Below are 19,110 nucleotides of genomic sequence, written 5' to 3' on the forward strand. Positions count from 1 at the left end.
ATACCCTGACGGGTAACTATGTACAGTCTCTCTCTACCGTACTTCAACGACGGCGTCCTCCTGCTCTTTCTTGTTGGTTGGTTTCAGTTTCAGACCCGTCCGGGTCCTCTTGCTCCTCCTCACACCGCAGCTCCTCCTCCGTCAGGCGATGCACATGGAGGGCGTAGGGTCCTTTGGCACACTTGTGCCGGGTGAAGGTGACCTCATCACCCAGGTAAAGGTCACGACCTCTATGTCCCTCCGGCAGATGGCTTTCTACGTCTCTGCGGGTGACAAAGACGTCGCCGGGGGTATGATGGTCTCTTATGAAGCCCCACCCATGCTGCAGGTTGAATTTAATCACAGTCCCGGTGGAAGGGGGACCATGAGCTGCACGGGGATTCCTCCTGGTCCGGCTCTTCTGCTCCACGCTCCTTATCTGCGCTTGCTGTTCCCGGACCCGCCTCTCTCTCCGCTCCCTCTCGAAGACCTCGAGCTGCTGCCGGCAGCACTCTGCACGCTCTGCTGCGGCCGCCCGAGTCTCCTGAGTGAACCCCATGAGGTCTTCTCCAGTGGGGTCCCACTCAAACTGTGCCTCCTCCAGCGGGGGCGAGGTCCTCTTTACGGGCTTCGGAGCCGGAATCAGGGGCTCGCACATGGGCCTTGCTCTCTGGAGTTCCAGCTGAATGTACTCCTGGGGCCATATGAAGGGCTGCCCATCCGGGCACGTATGCTGAGCGAATAGATCTTCACCCAGGTGCGGCACTCGAGATGTTGAGGGCGCGTTGATGGTAGCGGCGCCCGGGTTGACCAGGCCTTGCGACCAGGCTTGGGGCACCCTAAAGGCAAAGGGCACCGTAAGAACGGCGGCGCCCTGGGTTACTCGGCCCTGCGACCAGGCTGGTGGCTCCGCGGAGGTAGGGGGCGCTGTTGGTATTGCGGCGCCCGGAGGTACTAGGCCTTGCGACCAGGCCGGTGGTATTTCCTGCTTGGCCACGCTCGAGGTCGAGGCGTGTGACGTCACAGGGGTCGCGGCCGCGGTTTCCGGTTGAGGCCTAGTCGGCGGCGGTGACGATGCAGCGACGGGCACGGCAGGGGGAATTTCGGGCTCTGCGACGGGGAGCTGGGGCAGGCACGCGGTTTCCCGGCTCGGGGTAGAGACGTCCCCTTTACCTGCCTCCGTCCGTTCAGCTCCCTTCTCGGCGCCGTCTCCTGCCTTCATTCCTCCTGCGCCATCCTCAGAGGCGGTCTGTCTCCTCGTCTCGGGTGGCGTGCTTCGCTGGCGGGTTCCAGCCTGCTGGGCCATCTCTCTGCTCCATGCGGCCAGTACGTCCCGCTGCACTCGAGCCATCCTCCGTGCGAGGCCCTCCAACGCGGTCTGTGCACACTCCCGGTCTCGGGGGAGCTGTGTCAGGATCTCCACTAAGCCTAGTGGGGTTGTTGCTTGCAGCAGGCTCCTGACCACTGGGTCGGTGCTGCCTGTCTCTACCTCCATCTCCGGGTACGCTCTCTCTGGACTCTCTTCCAGACGTCTTGTCTCCGGGTGCGCTCTCTCCAGACTGCTCCAGGCTGCACCCATCTTTGTTCTCTTCTTCTGTCTCCGCCCACATCGAGGGTGGTCCCGGGGCAACTTCAGTTCCAGGGGCAGTTCTCTTACGCTGATGGACACTTCCAGCATCACAGTCTCTGTTGGTGGGCGCGGTTTCCGCTTTTGGCGCCATTCTTCGACCTGGCCCACGATGGGAGGTGGCCTCTTGCCACCCTCTGGCACGCCCATAATGGCGTCCGCTCTTCCAAGGCGGGAAATCTTCGGAAATGGCGGGAATCGTCTCCCAGTGGCGGGAAACTCCATGGATGGCGGGAAAAAGCTGCAAATGGCGGACAACCGGCGGGAAATGACCTGTGATGGGGCCCGATGGCGGGGACCCTCCGGAACCGGCAGGAGACTTCTTTTTGAGGTAACGGTGAACTTTTCTTCAGGCACGCAGTACCCGGTTGTTGCGGGCACGTTATCCTGCCGACTACGCCAAAGTTGACGCGCCCCCTGGGCCAGTGCTGTTAGGGATACCCGGAGCCGGATCAGATGGGGGTTGTAGTCTCCGAGTGGCTGTGACCCGGTCCGTTCCCAGGGTGTCAAGCTCAGTGTGTGGCAGTCCTTATGATGTTACTAGATGTTCTTTTGTGTCGACTACGCCACCCGTTGATTTGCGGTCAATACGGCCGCCGCTGCAGCAGGGTCCACTGAGGCTGATGATGTGAGTGCAGCTTAGGTAGTATAACCCCCAACGGGAGGGGTATAGCCGCAGGGGGTCAGCCGTGGAGGATGGTGGTTGTGAAGGTGCAGCAAGGAGACTCAGAGGCATAAAATGCAGTTCCAGGGTTTTACTTACTGGTGTTGCTCAGGTCACTGTGTACAGCAGTGACCACCCAAGCCGTGCTGCGTCCACCAGGTCCTGGACTCGGTCAACTCCCAGGCAACTCCGGAGTGTGGTCCTGAGCTCCTTTCTGTCTCTCCCTTCTTCTGGCCGTTCCCACCAGGGATCCACCTAAGTCCGGCTCCCTCGGGCCTCTTGTTGGTCAAGCCTCCTCTGGGCTCCCTGACCCTATTCTTGGTCTGCCTTCCGGGTGGATTTAGTGGGTGATCGTGGCAGATCCTGCCCACGACCTCCGGTTCCTGGCTAAGGTGTGCTGTAGCCTCTGCCAGCTTGGGATCCGGTACCCTGTTGCCGACCCTTCACCCTATTAGCTCTCTTATGGGCTCTTGGGGTCCCCTCTGCGCCTCTGGGTCTCTCTCTCTTCTCCTCTGCTCTGCTTCTCAGGCTCTCAGACAGACTGTCTGACTGACTGACTGTGGCTGACTGACGTCTCACAGACTGACCCTGATCTAAGATGGTGCCCACCTTAAATACTCCCTCTATGTGTGAGCTCAGGTGACCAGCACCCATTGAGCTCCTAGCTTTACCCAGACTGCTCCCCCTATCTGCCCCTACACTACTGGGATGTTCCACCCCCCTCCCACTCCAGCCAGGAACAGACACTGTCGTACCTGCACATTTCTCTAGTGGGAGTACCATCGGTCTGTTCCCCGGAAATGGGATGTGTGTAGTGCATGCAGCCTACTAGCTCAGTTCCACACTCCATCCTTACCCGGGAGTGGAATATCACACCTCTGGGTTGAGGTGCAATACCCCTGTAGCAGCCGAATCCTCAGGGTGCTACAGTTGCATAGTAAAATAGCAATATTTGCAGATGATACTAAACTTTGTAAAGTAGTTAATACAGATGAGGATAGGGCACAGCTACAGGAGGATTTAGATAAATTGGGGAGTTGGGCCAAAAAATGGCAAATGGGGTTCAATGCCGATAAATGTAAGGTCATGCACATGGGAAAGAAAAACAGCAGTCACCCATACATATTAAATGGGAAACCGTTGGGGAAATCTGACATGGAGAAGGACCTGGGCGTCTTGGTTAATAGCAAATTAAATTGGAGTGCCCAGTGTCAGGCAGCAGCTGCGAAGGCAAATAGAGTCATGGCATGCATCAGAAGAGGAATAGGGGCATATGATGAGAACATTGTTCTTCCTCTGTATAAAGCGCTGGTAAGGCCGCACTTAGAATATTGTGCACAGTTCTGGGCTCCGGTGCTCAGGAAAGACATACTGGAGCTAGAGAGGGTACAAAGGAGGGCGACTAAGGTAATAAAGGGAATGGAGGGACTAGAATACCCAGAGAGGTTGTCAAAATTAGGCCTATTTACATTGGAAAAGAGAAGGCTTAGGGGAGACCTCATAAACATGTATAAATACATCAGGGGGCAGTACAGAGATCTCTCCCATGACCTGTTTATACCAAGGATGGTGACAAAGACGAGGGGGCACACTATGCGTCTGGAGGAAAGGAGGTTCCTGCACCAGCACAGAAGGGGATTCTTTACGGTCAGAGCCGTGAGACTCTGGAACTCTCTGGGAGAGGAAGTGGTGATGTCCAACTCACTTAATGAGTTCAAGAGAGGCCTGGATGCCTTTCTTGAGAACAATAAAATTACATCTTATGCTTAGTTAATTAATCCAGGGATTTAATCTGACTGCCAGATTGGTGTCGGGAAGTGAATTTTTCCTCGGTGATGTAAATTGGCCTATACCGCATGGTATAGGAATAGCGGAATAGCTGCAGTGCACAAGAAATAGGCTGAACTGGATGGACGCTTGTCTTTTTTCAGCCTTATAAACTATGTAACTATGTAACTATGTAATGAAGTTCAGCCTGAGGTTGGCCTCCATTGAAGATGTCACAATCAAGGTGCTGGACGTTATTGCAGCACCCTCACTTTGTAGTTAGCGGTGACTGTAATGTCTCCCTCCTTGCACCGACCCTATGACAGGAAGCGAGTGGCGGCAGGGAGAATAAAATGTAATTTTCTCCGCGTAGCCAATGCTTTTCCAATAAGCCGTCTAACCAGGCTTTAAACCCTATTTACCTGCAGATTACCCCTATATCTGCAGATAAATAGCGTTTTTCAAGGTGACAAGTTACCATTAAAGGGACTCTGGCAGTACGGAATGACTGTTCGAAGAAAGTCCTGCCGCTTGGTGCTCCACAGCGCGGCCAATCATGTTATTATAGTACATTATAGAAAAGAATAACAAGTAATAAAACCGTTTAGGTGGGCTGTAGTGTGGGCCCCTAGAGTCAGTTCCCCTGGTGGGCCCTAGGCACCCCAGTCCGACCCTGCTCTTAACGCTTGTTCCACTCCGTCCTGGAGTCCTGACAGGAATATGTTCAGTCCAATATCCATTAAGTGAACACCGTCGGGCCGTATGAGGCCTGCTTTATCTCCTTCCAGTTGTCGGTGTTGTATCACTACACTGCCTCTGTCTCTTCTAAATTTTGCCATCCGAATATTTATTACCCGCCTTGTCCGTTCGATGGCCGTGATGTCTCGCGCACCTTGCCATACCGCTATCGGCACAATCTCTGACCATACTATAGTTAGTTTTGTGAAAAACTCTCAGAAGCTCTCAGTGTCTAGTTTCATTATTGCCATTAGTCATTTCCCCTGGCCTGTATAACTAAGATGACCGAACCTCTTGCCTTTCTCCCTACCTTGATTACCTCCATTAGTACCTGTGGCCATAACAGGCCTCTAATACCTCTCCAGTTGAAATATGTGTTATGAAACTCTAATTTCCTCCCGCCTGGGTGGACTTTCGCCCTTTTTTCTGCCCAATATATATATGAGTGGCCTATCACCCACACTGTTGGCTTAGCGTCACCTGTAAAAGAAACAAACCACGTTAGGATAACAAGTCCAGTCTTACGTATCTCGCCAAACACGTGGATCGCCATCTCCCTATCCTCTGAACTTCCGTTTCTGACAGTCCTGCTCTTGCTGCTTCCGTGGCCGCGCCTATGCGGAATGAGTGTGTCCCGTAATCTTTGGGGTGGTTCCCTGCCAATGTTATGCATTTATTAAATATAGCTTGGAACTGGTATCTTGATAATGGCATTCCATCAATGTGTGATAGGAAAAAATTACTTTGTGATCTGATGGTTATATATGTTTTTACTATTGTTACCCGACTCAGTGTACCGTTTGTGGGTTGTAGAAGTACCCAAGTGCCCCTGCCTGCTGGAACCGTTTTCGATTGGCGTATGCGTAGACGTATTGCATTATTGGCTATGACTACGTCCTGGTGTAATAAGCCTCCACTGGTGGTAATTTTGGATTGAGGGACTAATTCGCTTATGCATAGCGCCCCGAAGAAGGCGATCGCAAATGCAGTAGACAGTAGTGTTGCTTCAAATTGTGAGTGTCATGTTAATGGTGTTAGGGATATGATGTGAGAAATCAGTTTTAGTGACACGGGACGGGTCGTCTAAACTCCTGACTTGGCTGACCCTTTTTCCACCCTTTTATGGATTGTCTGATGATGAATCTCTTTGTCACATCTCCCCAATTCAGTAGTTGGAAGTGAAATGCTACTCCGGTCAGACACCGCTGCTCTGACACCCCTGATATGCCCCTCATCATTAGCTGGTGGAGAAATTCTATGGTGACTTGTAATCTGGCTTGTTCACATTGGTCAACCCATCTGCCTGCTACTAGTCGAGGCCACTCTTCCCATGCCTTACCGTATGCTTGCCACGTCGACGGGGCAACTGATGCTCTGATTAATGGCATCAACTATTCGCCACTAGATCCCATAGGGAGGGTGGGCAACTGTTGCCCGATGGGTGGGCGTTGGGGAGGAGCTCTGTGAAAATCTGCCAATTGAATTGTGATAAAGCATTAGCAGCAGCTTTAGACCCCTCAGCATCGTGGCTAGCGTGGACCCATACATTGTGTTTTAGGCACAGGAATGCTAGCCAGCGTAGTAGGCCTAGCACTGGGAGAGACAATGATGCCATCTTATTAATGCAGTGCGCTAGGCTGGTGTTTTTTGTTATGAAGCGTATATTTTTGTTAGCCAGGCGCGCGCCCCATATTTCTATTGCTACCACTATTGGGAAGAAAAATTATTTTCCGGGCTAGATGCAGCTAAAAATTATTATTAATTTCAAAGCTGGTGGAGCTTGGTATAGATGGCCTAATACAATGAGTACCACACACTACTACTATGCCCAAAATTATTTTCCAGGCAAGATGCAGCTAAAAATTATTAGTAATTTGAAAGCTGGTGGAGCTTAGTATAGATGGCCTAATAGAATGAGTACCACACACTGCTAATATGCCCAAAATTATTTTCCAGGCAAGATGCAGCTAAAAATTATTATTAATTTCAAAGCTGGTGGAGCTTGGTATAGATGGCCTAATACAATGAGTACCACACACTGCTACTAAGCCCAAAATTATTTTCCGGGCTAGATGCAGCTAAAAATTATTATTAATTTCAAAGCTGGTGGAGCTTGGTATAGATGGCCTAATACAATGAGTACCACACACTACTACTATGCCCAAAATTATTTTCCAGGCAAGATGCAGCTAAAAATTATTAGTAATTTGAAAGCTGGTGGAGCTTAGTATAGATAGCCTAATAGAATGAGTCCCACACACTGCTAATATGCCCAAAATTATTTTACAGGCAAGATGCAGCTAAAAATTATTATTAATTTCAAAGCTGGTGGAGCTTGGTATAGATGGCCTAATACAATGAGGACCACACACTGCTACTAAGCCCAAAATTATTTTCCGGACTAGATGCAGCCAAAAATTATTATTAATTTCAAAGCTGGTGGAGCTTGGTATAGATGGCCTAATACAATGAGTACCTCACACTACTACTATGCCCAAAATTATTTTCCAGCAAGATGCAGTTAAAAATTATTAGTAATTTCAAAGCTGGTGGAGCTTGGTATAGATGGCCTAATACAATGAGTACCACACACTGCTAATATGCCCAAAATTATTTTACAGGCAAGACGCAGCTAAAAATTATTATTAATTTCAAAGCTGGTGGAGTTTGGTATAGATGGCCTAATACAATGAGTACCACACACTGCTACTAAGCCCAAAATTATTTTCTGGGCTAGATGCAGCTAAAAATTATTATTAATTTCAAAGCTGGTGGAGCTTGGTATAGATGGCCTAATAGATTGAGTACCACACACTTCTACAGGCCCAAAAGGTTTTACTTGGCTAGGTGCAGTAAAAAATTTGTATTACGTACACAGGTGGTGTAGCTTGCAACACAGATAGGCTACTCCACTGACTAACACACACTGCAAGAGGCCCAAAAGGATTTGCTTAGCTAGATTTAGCCAAATGCTGTGAAAAACACTTGCACAGCACTAAAACAGATCTGCCTGGCAAAAAAGTGATAAGAACTGATGTAACCTAAGCCCTCAAAAGGGCTGGAATTACAACTAGTCACTACTCCCAACCTATCTGTCGAATTAAGAGCACAGACCTGCCTGCTAAAAGTGCTAGGAACTGCTGTAACCTAGCCCTCAAAAGGGCTGCAATTACAAACTAGTCCCTACTCCCTAAACCTTTCTATCTATTTAAGAGAAAATTCGCTTGCAATTCAGTTACACAATATAGCGCTAACAGCAGCAGCAGTGCCGTCTAACACTCAGCTGCAGCAGTGAGAAAATGGTGGCGACGGGGAAAATGGCTGGGGCTTATAGGGCAAGGACATGTGACTTACACAGCCAATGACACATGCCCTTGCTTGTGTGAAAAAAAGCACTTCGCTCCGTGTGTGCGCTGCTGATAGGCTGACAGATTGCACCTCCCCACTGTAAATGCGGGAAAGAGAAAAAAAAATGGAGATCTTCATTATTTCTGCAGAGATCCATCCCCTGCCCCTCCCCCCGCCCCGCTGTACACTCAAACTGCGTATTAACATTGATTATCAGCATTACTGTGAAAAAATCCAGTTACGATTTTGGTGCACGAACAGTTATCGAACATAACCTCGAACAGCCGAATTTTTTTCAAATCGTTCGGGTTCGTCGAATGGCTCGAACACCGCCCAAAACAGCTCGAATTTGAGATTGGCGAACAGTTCGATTCGAACACCGCTCATCTCTAGTTATTATATGACAGCACTGACATTTTTTCTGAGAACACCTGTAAGTGCCATTCTGTGATGTTTTTAGATTGAGATAACACTTGTTTACCTCCTGATTTTAAAGTTCGTTTTTTCAGATGACTAGGTGCGAGGAGGTTTCTTAGAGTTTTTCCTCTCCTAAATGTAATGCCTGGTTTTGTTGGCAATATATCTCGTAGTAGAGGATCTTGTTTCAAGATATGCCAATGCTTTTGCAAAGTGTTCCTAATCATTTGGTTCCCCTTATTATAAGAGGTAATAAAGTTATGGTTCCATTTATTCGTATTCTTAATGTCACTATCTCTGGATTCCTTATGGGGCAGTTGATCCTTATTCCCTAAACAGTCAGTTTGGGTTTTATTCAGATTAATACGATATGCCTCATCGATAATTTGTTTGGGGTACTTCTTTTCTTTAAATCTCTTTTTGAGTATCTCCGATTGTCGGATATAATCCGAATCTTTAGTATTATTTTTTCTGATTCGATGAAATTGACTAAAGGGAATGTTATTTTTCCATTTGATGTAATGGGCACTTTGATAGTCCAAGTAGCCATTCACATCAACAGATTTGAAATGAGTTTTCGTTATTATTTTCTTTTCATGTGTAATTTCTAAATCAAGAAAAACTGCTTTTTCTGATTCGATACTAGCAGAAAAAGTAATACCCCAGGTGTTCCCATTCAATTCATTAATTAGAGACTGAGCATCCTCTTTATATTTAGGGGAACATAAAGGCGACTGGGACTCGAATAGCCCCATAAATAGATTAGCAAAACTTGGGGCTACCCGAGTCCCCATCGCTGTTCCAAGCCTCTGTAGATAGAGGTGTCCCTCAAATTCAAAAAGATTGTGTTTGAGGATGAAATTTAAACCTCTCAAAAGGAAATCTACCTGACCTTGTGGCATATCCTGATCTTGCTGTAGAAAGAATTTCACTGCATTTATACCCAAATCATGATCAATGTTTGAATACAGTGCATTAACATCCATTGTAATCATGAAATAATTATCTTCCCATTGTAGTGTATTCAATTCAAGAATAAGTTGAGTGGAATCTTTTAAATAGGAAGCAAGAGATTTAACATATTGCTGAAGGTACAGATCTATAAAGTGGGAGAGTGGACTAGTAAGGGACTTTATTCCTGAGATGATGGGTCGTCCAGGAGGATTATTGCAATCCTTATGAATTTTCGGCAAATGGTAAAAGAATACCATTGATGGCTCTTTATTACTTAAGAAGATTTTTTCTTTTTTTGTAAGGATACCTGTTGTATAAGCATAATTAATCAGGTCGTGGTATTCCCTTATAAAGTCTTTTGAGGGATCCACCTCTAGCTTTTCATAATATTTAACGTCTGATAAGATATTATATGCTTCTTTGATATAGGTCTCCCTATCTTGAACTACCACACCCCCTCCTTTATCCGCTTCCCTGATTATAATCCCATTGTTTTTTAATTTAGTAATTGCTATTCTCTCTTTTTTAGTAATATTTGGTCTCCGCATCTGAAATGCATCTTTCTTATTTATGGTGTCTCTACTTCTTAGTTTTGAGTAATTTTTAGATAATTTTTTTTGAATAAAGGGTACGAAAATCTTCATTAACTAGTGCTAGGAAAGTTTCTATATAACTGCCCCTATGATGCACTGGATTAAAATTTGAAGGGGTTTTGATCTCTAGATGTATATTTTGGTCAGATTCCGTACTATTATCAGAGGGTACTATCAAATCTGATATTGTTTTTGCAATAGGTTTCTTAGCATTTTTCTTTTTCAATTCAAAGTGCCTTGTGAGAGTAAAGCCCCCGTCTCACATAGCGAGATCGCTAGCGAGATCGCTGCTGTGTCACGGTTTTGGTGACGCAACAGCGACCTCACCAGCGATGTCGCTATGTGTGACACTTTGCAGCAATCAGGCCCCTGCTGTGAGGTCGTTGATCGCTGCAAAGTGTCCTGGACCATTTTTTGGTCGTTGCCCTCCCGCTGGTCAGCACACATCGCTGTGTGTGACCAGCGGGAGCAGCGATCAGGCTGGTAACCATGGTAAACATTGGGTTACTAGGGGCACACGCGCACCAAGTAACCCGTTGTTTACCATGGTTACCACTCTGCTACAGTGAGCGGGAGGTTACCGCTCACTTTAGCAGGCTCGTAACCATGATAAACAACGGGTTACTAGGTGCGCGTGTGCCCCTAGTAACCCAATGTTTATCATGGTGTCGCTGCTCCCCTGATCGTTGGTGAGCCTGCCTGTTTGACAGCTCACCAGCGACCACATAGCGACGCAGCAACGATCCCTGACAGCTCATATCGTTGTCGGGATCGTTGCAGCATCGCTAAGTGTGACGGGGCCTTAACGCTTCTCACAAACTTATTCAAGTCAACAAAGAGGTCAAAGTTATTTGCTTCCTGACTTGGACAAAAGTTAAGACCCTTAGTAAGGACTTTTTGTTCAATCTCATCCAAAGGAAATTTAGATAAGTTGAAGATCCTATTGTGTTCTTTTGTTTGGGGTTTGTAAATTGTTCCCACAGTCCTTAGTCCTATCTCACTAGTGTTTGTAGATTGACAGGGTTTTTTGTATTTATCCCTATTTTTTTCGGAGCTTCTACCTGCTCTAGTCCCTCTGGTCCTCCCTTTCCTTTTTTTGGGAGGGTAATCACCGGCTTTCTTTTTGGTGAGATCCCAACTTAATGCCCATAGATATAACGCTAAAAATGGCTTATTAACACATAGTTTCTCCAGACATCTCCTTACAACTCATAATAAAAAATGTAAAGTGAGACTTACACCGGTGGAGCAGATCCCGGCTGATATTCCCAACAGGATCCAACAACTTAATAAGAAGGAGGCCTTCTGGATATATAGACTACATTGCTTGTATCCTGATGGCCTCAATGACAAATTGGAGAATATATAAAGTTTACGGAAATATCTTTATAATTAACACTGTATTCAATGTGTATAATAATAATCACTCTTATTTACTATTCCCCTCTATTAGCCCTATTATATTATACACACATAATTAATATATATATTGGGCTCCGTTCAGTCATAGAGTTGTGAACATAGAGAGTACTCCGTTACGCCATTCCTTGAAAAATATCTCCACACCATGTTGGTGTACTTCTCATCTATATATATTTCTCCGAACCTCATGAGGAAAATTAAGGATTTTACTATAATATTTTTTTTACTAAAATATTATTTTTCTTATGACAAGTTTTACAACCAGTATGTTTTATAATATTTGCATATTTTATAATTAGAAGGATATGCCGGAAAATCTTTACTCTTAGAAAGCTGAGTCTCTACAGAATGGGATTGGGGTGTGCCAACTAAAACTAATTTACATGTGATTAGGATAATCATCTCATTAGGTGGGTTTGTACTGACCATATAACCAGCATTATTGACTCTCCTGCATTAGACCTGAGGAAGGCCATACATCTTTTATTTTAATAGCCGAAACGCGTTGTTTTATATATCAGTTTTATGTATCATTTATTTATGTACTTGAATAAATTCTCTGAAGAAGAAAATCTTTTTTGGATAATCAATCCTTGTGACCCTGGGAGCGCTTATTCAGCCGGATACCCACTCTGAATCTCATTCCTACGGACTCCAGCTGGGGGATCCGTTCAATCCGGACAGAAGCTGCATACCGGTGGGACCAGATACCTATATTAGACCAGAATTGGTCGATAAGCCTTAATGTAAGATCTGCCAAATAAAATCTTTTTTGGATATTCATTCCTTGTGACCCTGGGAGCGCTCATTCAGCCAGGTTCTGAAACTGAGGAGTTTAAATGAGAAATAACTCTTGTAAGTGATAAGGTTTCTGCTTGTCACTTGTTATCTGGATCTGGTGAGCTCTAATCATCATGAGATGGGTGGGGAAGCAATGTATAATACTTTATTCAGCTCAGATGGGAAACTTTATTTTTTATTTATTATTATACTTTACATATATAGCGCCATCATATTCTACATTGTGGCTCACAATCTAAACTCCCTATCTGAATGTCTTTAGAATGTGGGAGGAAACCGGAGTACCCGGAGGAAACCCACGCTAACACGGGGAGAACATACAAACTCCTTGTAGATGTTGTCCTTGGTGGGATTGCAGCCCAGGACCCCAGTGCTACAAGACTTCAGTGCTAACCACTGAGTCACCGTGCTGCCCCAAATGTAATTCAGACAAGTTGTTTCCATTAAACAGATCCATCCATTGCTTGTTCAGCCTTGTACTGTATAGCGAGTAGAGCTGTCTGTCTTGTCTCTTCACCCTGAGTTGCTCTTGATGCTGTTAACATCCTTACGTGATGGCCAGTTGATGTAATCGGCCTCCACAGCGGCGGAAGTAACAGTTATTATCGGCTATTTTTTTAAAACGCCCGAATCTACAAAGATAGAAGGAATATTTGTTAACAGACTGGCATGAATGTTGGTTAGTACCATGGATTGTATTCCATTCCCCTACAGCTTCCAGACGTCAGTCTACTCTGATAGTAGTAAAATATAAAAGCATGATACCAACAGAGCCGCACCGGTGTCATTCCACAGTGATTGCGTTTCATGAGGTATCGAAACATCAAATTTACTTACCTGTTATCATATAAAGTACATTGACAGTAGAAGTTATATCATGAAGTATAATTGTGATAACGCTTCACCTCTGGCAGCTCAGGATGGATAGAATTGATGCTTTTTGCATAAGCCTGCCATAAAGGACCATGTTTGTCTCTCAGTACACCATCGATTAACCAGCAGGCAGCATGGCACATCTCGTGTGCAAGTGTGGATCGTAATCGCTCTGAAAAGAAAATAATTTATACAGGCATGAGATGAACTAAGTATGCACTGTTTTAATTTTTTTCTTTTACATCAGGACATAATAAAAAAATATGTGGTCATTAGAAGGTCTTCAAAGAAGGGAAATACAGGCGTGCCTGGAGCAATTACAGTTGCCACTTAGAGCACTGAGAGCGGTGTCTGTTAAAACACTGACTGAGAGCCACACTGAACTGTGCACTGTGGAGCTGGCTGTCAGTCAGTGCCGGGGTGTGCTTACTGTTGCCACTTTCAATGACCAGTGACTGTAATTGCTCCGGGCTCAGCTGCATCACTGAAAGCCGGCAGCTCAGATGAAGTAAAGTTCATTTTCTCCCGGGTGCTGCACTTTCAGTATTGCGGCTGGGCACCTTCATAATGCTATTAACCTAAACATTAACCTTATATCTGCAAACTAATAGCATTATTGGACCTAACAGGTTTCCTTTAGGTCCATAATACTAGCAGTGCATGGTTGCTACTTCCCTTGATGATTCTTATTAAAGCAGCAAAGGTGTACTTACTTTTTCACACACTGCTTTTCCATGTTGGTCTCATTTTTGTCAAATACATAATGACACAATGTTATTTATCAAGAGTTGCTGTTTTTTTGAGGTTGTATTTACCTAATATTAAGACATTCTAAGGACCAAATGCTTTTTTATTTTATCCTGGTATGTAAATCTATAGAATTCAAAGAGGGTGTACTTCTCATGATTGTATGTACAATGAGCATATAAGATGTATTACAGCCCAAGTAGCAGCTTTTTACCATGTATATATGTTTATCTTATGAAGCTGCAGGATAATTATTATTATTATTATTATAAGTAATGTGAAACTTACCGGCAGAATCCAAGACATTTTCAGAAAGTTCTATAATGGAATAATGTTGGTTATTTATCTCCAAGTTATAGGTTTGACCGGATATTGGGGTCAGCGTCTTATTCCATATAATTTTCATTTTGTCAGGAAGCTAAAAAGAGGAAACAATTTCCATTAAATCTGTAAATTCCCAAGTACCCAAAGCTCATTTACATTACTGGTCTCCTTACTTACATACTTAATTTAGTTGACATTTGGACATTTTATAATATGTCAACTAAATGTTTTTATTTATAAATGTAAAAATCCTTTGAACATCAAGCTAAAATGTAAGAATCTCTGTCTATACATGTTGGAGCTCATGTCAGGTCTCCACTCAATCCATATATAAGAAGGGGGCTTTCCTGAGATTTTCAATAACTAAATTACAGAACAGTGACAAAGGTGTTGGGGTGCACTCCAGAAAGCTAAAACCACTTTTCTTGGAAATAAGTTTGGGAGGAGGGAGATGATGGATAAGTCATGTATAACCCAGATACTGATGATAGCATACCTGATTCCCAAAGACGGTTTTATTATACAGCTGATACAGTCGTTTCGCTAGCTCCTTTTTATTCGCTTGGAAGTTTCTCACGTAGATGGAACTGGGTGATATGATGTGTTCCAGAAAACAACCAGGGATTTTGCACATTGGCATACTGGGAAAAAATAGGAATTATCTATAAATTCACAGGAAACATTTCTTACCTAGTTCATGGTTTTGTATAGAGATATTTATATACAACATAACTCACCTTTCCTCTGTGTCGGAGCTCTCCTCAGTATCAGATGGTTCATTATCTGTTCAGAAATATGGAAGAGTGAAAAGATTTTTCTACGTTTTAGGCTCAAAACTGATGATTTTGCCGATAAGGAATGTAAGTGTACAGGTCCACAATAGAGAGGGGTCTATAGACATGGAGTCCGGAGAGTCAATAAGACTACAAATATAGATTCAAACCAGAACAGAATACACCACTGACCAGACTACCAGAGATCCACAGGATCCAACATTAGGACCAGGAGCTCACATTATAATGAGGTCCAAACACAACAGGACCCCGGAGTTTTAGCACCTGCCTATTCCACCTGCTGCACAGTTAAACTGTCCTTATTAATGATATGATGTATGTGTTCAGTACAAGATTAGAAGTGAACATGTCCTATGTAGCTGGAGTGTGGACCCTCAACAATCTCAACCATTCTAACAATGGTTTTCAGGAAATAAATAGAGATTTGATGATTTTCAACTAGATATGAAAAGTTAAGTCACTTAATATGTTGTACACCACTAACACAGGTAATACTGTCATATTAATTATTTATGGGAGATCAAAAGGAAAGATCTGTCCCGTGGGTCCTCTATTTAAAATGAAAATAGACGTCCCATGACCTTATTTGCTTTGCCATTGTAGCTTCCATAGGTTTTAATGGAGATGTGGGAGCACTTGTATAATACTCTATTGATGTATATGAGACTTACAGCAAAACCCAAGCAAATTTATTGCACTGCTGTAAGAAATTCTGTAAAGACAACGGTGACCATAAGTCAACATGGCAGTCACTTGTTCTGCCAATATGGAATTGTCCATCACAAAAAACTAAGAATTGTTCTTTCTACAATAACATAAACCTGAATTTTATCTGGAAGTTATTACTTACGTTTATTTGTGGAAGTTTCTCCACTATTAGAATTCTCTTTACCACTAACAGTGATGTCGTCATCGGAGCTGTGAAATAAATGCAACAAAATGTCAGCCCATCACTAATCATTAGTCCCCATAAAGTCTCTAGTAATGGAGAAGATGTATGTCCTACCTGGTGGTATTGTCCGAATCGATATTCAAAGTTAGTAATTTCAGATCTGTGGGAGCAAAAAACATAAATCTGTTTTTATAATATTGTAATAACAATGACCGAGACTCAACGTTAAATAAACAAATGCAAATATAGTAATCATTATACCCTGATATGTACATGGGGAAAATTATTCCATTCAGCTACAGCAAACTGCACTGTGGACAACTTTAGTCAATGTGACTCAACATGAGAAGAAATTCCCAAATCCCATTTCTTTCTTAACTAATAACGATAGCATGAATATTCCTAACCAAATTTTAAAAAGAAATATTGAATATTAATTCATTACTAGGGGAGTAAAATCTCAGTTGTAGAGGGTGCGATCCCGACCAGACCTGTGGAGTCAGGGAGCCTGCCTACGCATTTTAGATATATTTGTGTCTGAGTACGCACATTCAGTTAAAAAGTATTGTGCCACAGAGAGCTGCCTGCTCCCTACACCACAATATCTTTACAGGCGGACGGTCAATCAGAGGTATGCCCATCGCGGATGGCACATGAGGTCACTTGCCATGAGCCAGTGCTAGCTATAGAGCAGAAAGAGACACTGCTGGCTGTAAGAGTGGGGTAAGGTAAGATTAATCATTTGTTTATTTTTTAATGTGTTGGAGAATACCCCCAAGATAGGGGACATTGTTACACGAAGGGGCCAGGATGGGGGACATTAATACTGGAAGGGGCCAGGATTAGGCACATTATTACAACACAGGGGCCCAGACGGAGAACATTAATACAGGACGGAGAAGTTATTTACAAAATGGGTGACAGTACGTGGGACATTATTATAGGAAGAAACCAGGACAGGGGATATTTTTACAGGATAGGTGCCAAGACGATAGACATTATTACAGGATGGGGCCAAGATGAGAGACATCATTACTAGTGATGGGCGAGCACTAAAATGCTCAGGTCGAGCAAATTGGAATGCTCGGGTGCTCGACCCGAGCAACGAGCCCAATGTAAGTCTATGGCAAACTCAAGCATTTTTCAGGCGGCTCCCCCCGGCGGTCTGCAAAGGGCCTAAAAATTGCCCAAATCTATGGGAAAAGTGCTCAAATGACATGGGAACAGAATGAGGAAGACCCCTGGAAGCATTTCTGACTCCCAGGTCACTGCTGTCAACAACGCTGTCAGAGGTATTACTCCACTTTTACGGACTCACAATAAAACATACAAAAATGAAACCAAAATGGATTTTCCTGTGAAATATGTTAAGGAACATCCTTTCCAGGGTAATGACTTGTATATAAGGCAAAATAAATAACCAAAAACAAAAATACTCCTCCACACCTTGGGCTATGTTCACACGTAGCGTTTTTGATGCGTTTTTGCACTTTTGCATTGCTTTCAACAGTGACAAATGCATTCACCGTGAAATTACATTTTAACATTTTACAACCTTATCTGGCCATGTGGTGTGTGAGACATGACCAGACACATCCTGTTTCATTTATGAAGGAGGGACTCTGAAAGTCACAAAGCCTATTTCTATAGGGTCATCAGGGGGCCTTTACTATTCTTAAAAGGGTCAGCAGTCGGCCCTCACTAATGTTAGAGAGCCATCAGCTGGCTATGCTTTGTTGTTCCCATTACTAAAGAGTGGGTCTCCTATACTGTTATTGCATATGCAGTGAGTGGCAGGGCTGCCCAAAATTTGGACGCACCCCAATATCGATTTGAAAATTTGGACGCACTCCAATACCCCTTTGAAGAGACTTAGAGGAGGGCCTCCTGAAAACAATGTTCCCATTATTAAGAAGTGGGTCTCCCATAGTGTTGGCATATGCAGTGAATGCAATGGCTGCCAAAAATTGGGAGGCACTCCAATGCCCCTTGGAAGAGACAAAGAGGGCCTCATGAAAAAATATTCCCATTATTAGGAAGTAGGTCTCTTATACTTGTAATGCCCATGCACTAAGTGTATGGACTGACAAACATTTACCCCTGGGGGGTGTACATGAACATACTGTATAAACATTTTTTTTTATGGGCATCATAATCACCCTTTAAAAAATGATGTGGGTGTTGCATCACGGACCACGGTCACCCTGGTGATATGGTGGTGGAAGATGAGGAGAAGGAGGAGGACAAGAGCAAATAGACAAAATCAGGAAGCGTATACCCATGTGTGGGTGTGAAAAGGTGCATGGGAATACACCTCCCAAAAAAAGATACTGGATTTTGAGTTTATGTTACTCTGCTATTATTCGGTGGTGTTGAGAAGTCTGGCCCAATCCAGCCCTTGTTCATTTTTATTAGAGTCAGCCTGTCAGCATTTTCAGTTGACAGGCGAATGCGCTTATCAGTTATAATTCCACCGCCGGCACTAAAAACCCGCTCTGATAAAACACTAGCGGCAGGGCAGGCTAGAACCTCCAAGATGTAGAGAGCCAGTTCATTCCACGAGCCTAAAAGGCAACATTTCGAGCGCAAACAGTCGCGGCTGCGTATTTGCGCTTGCGTTCCAAGGACTGGGGTATGGACAAGTGAACGCTCCACTGGGACAAGGACGTGCTTGCTGATGGTGCTAGTTGAGAGTGTGTAATGACAGGTGCAGGGCAGGAGGCATCTTTGCATGCACTATGGACAGGGGATTGGCTTGCACGCACAACAGCGGAAGAAGCAGTGATGTCACCCGCAGACACTGGTCCTGGACCCTGGGGTTTGGCCCACAAAGTCGGGTGCTTTGCTGCCATGTGCCTGATCATGCTGGTCGTGGTCAGGCTGGTAGTTTTGCTACCCCTGCTGATGCTGGCCTGGCAGGTGGTGCAAATGGCCTTTTTGGGGTTATCGGCAGAGTCTTTAAAAAACAACTAGACTCGGGAAGACCTAACAGTTGTACTGTCAACTTCCGTCATGTTGGTGTTACAGGGAATGGTTGCCCGCCTTCTGTCTGCCGGCACCACACTGCTTCTTCCTGCCTGTTGAGGTGTTCTTCCTCCCTCCCCCTGTGTGCTGCTGTCCTCGCTCTGCGTGTCCTCCTGCCAGGTTGGGTCAGTTACTATATCATCGAT

The 19,110-nt window shown here is 44.6% G+C and overlaps 1 protein-coding gene across 1 annotated transcript in view; it reads right to left on the reverse strand.

Moving 5' to 3' along the window:
* Positions 1-13,153: 13,153 nt before the first annotated feature.
* LOC141271313 (germ cell nuclear acidic protein-like) overlaps positions 13,154-19,110 on the reverse strand; it is a 124,932-nt gene continuing 118,975 nt past the window's right edge. The window contains exons 8-13 of the mRNA XM_073681426.1: positions 16,055-16,100; positions 15,899-15,966; positions 14,992-15,037; positions 14,751-14,895; positions 14,219-14,348; positions 13,154-13,355 (exon numbers count right to left, since the gene is read on the reverse strand). Coding sequence (XP_073537527.1) covers positions 13,186-13,355; positions 14,219-14,348; positions 14,751-14,895; positions 14,992-15,037; positions 15,899-15,966; positions 16,055-16,100 — 605 coding nt within the window. The 3' untranslated portion in view covers positions 13,154-13,185. The remainder of the gene's footprint in view (positions 13,356-14,218; positions 14,349-14,750; positions 14,896-14,991; positions 15,038-15,898; positions 15,967-16,054; positions 16,101-19,110) is intronic.

This window comes from Phyllobates terribilis, unplaced genomic scaffold (assembly GCF_046119375.1).
Source record: "Phyllobates terribilis strain yellow unplaced genomic scaffold, ASM4611937v1 Scaffold_5__5_contigs__length_657084704, whole genome shotgun sequence".
Classification (NCBI taxonomy): Eukaryota; Metazoa; Chordata; class Amphibia; order Anura; family Dendrobatidae; genus Phyllobates; species Phyllobates terribilis.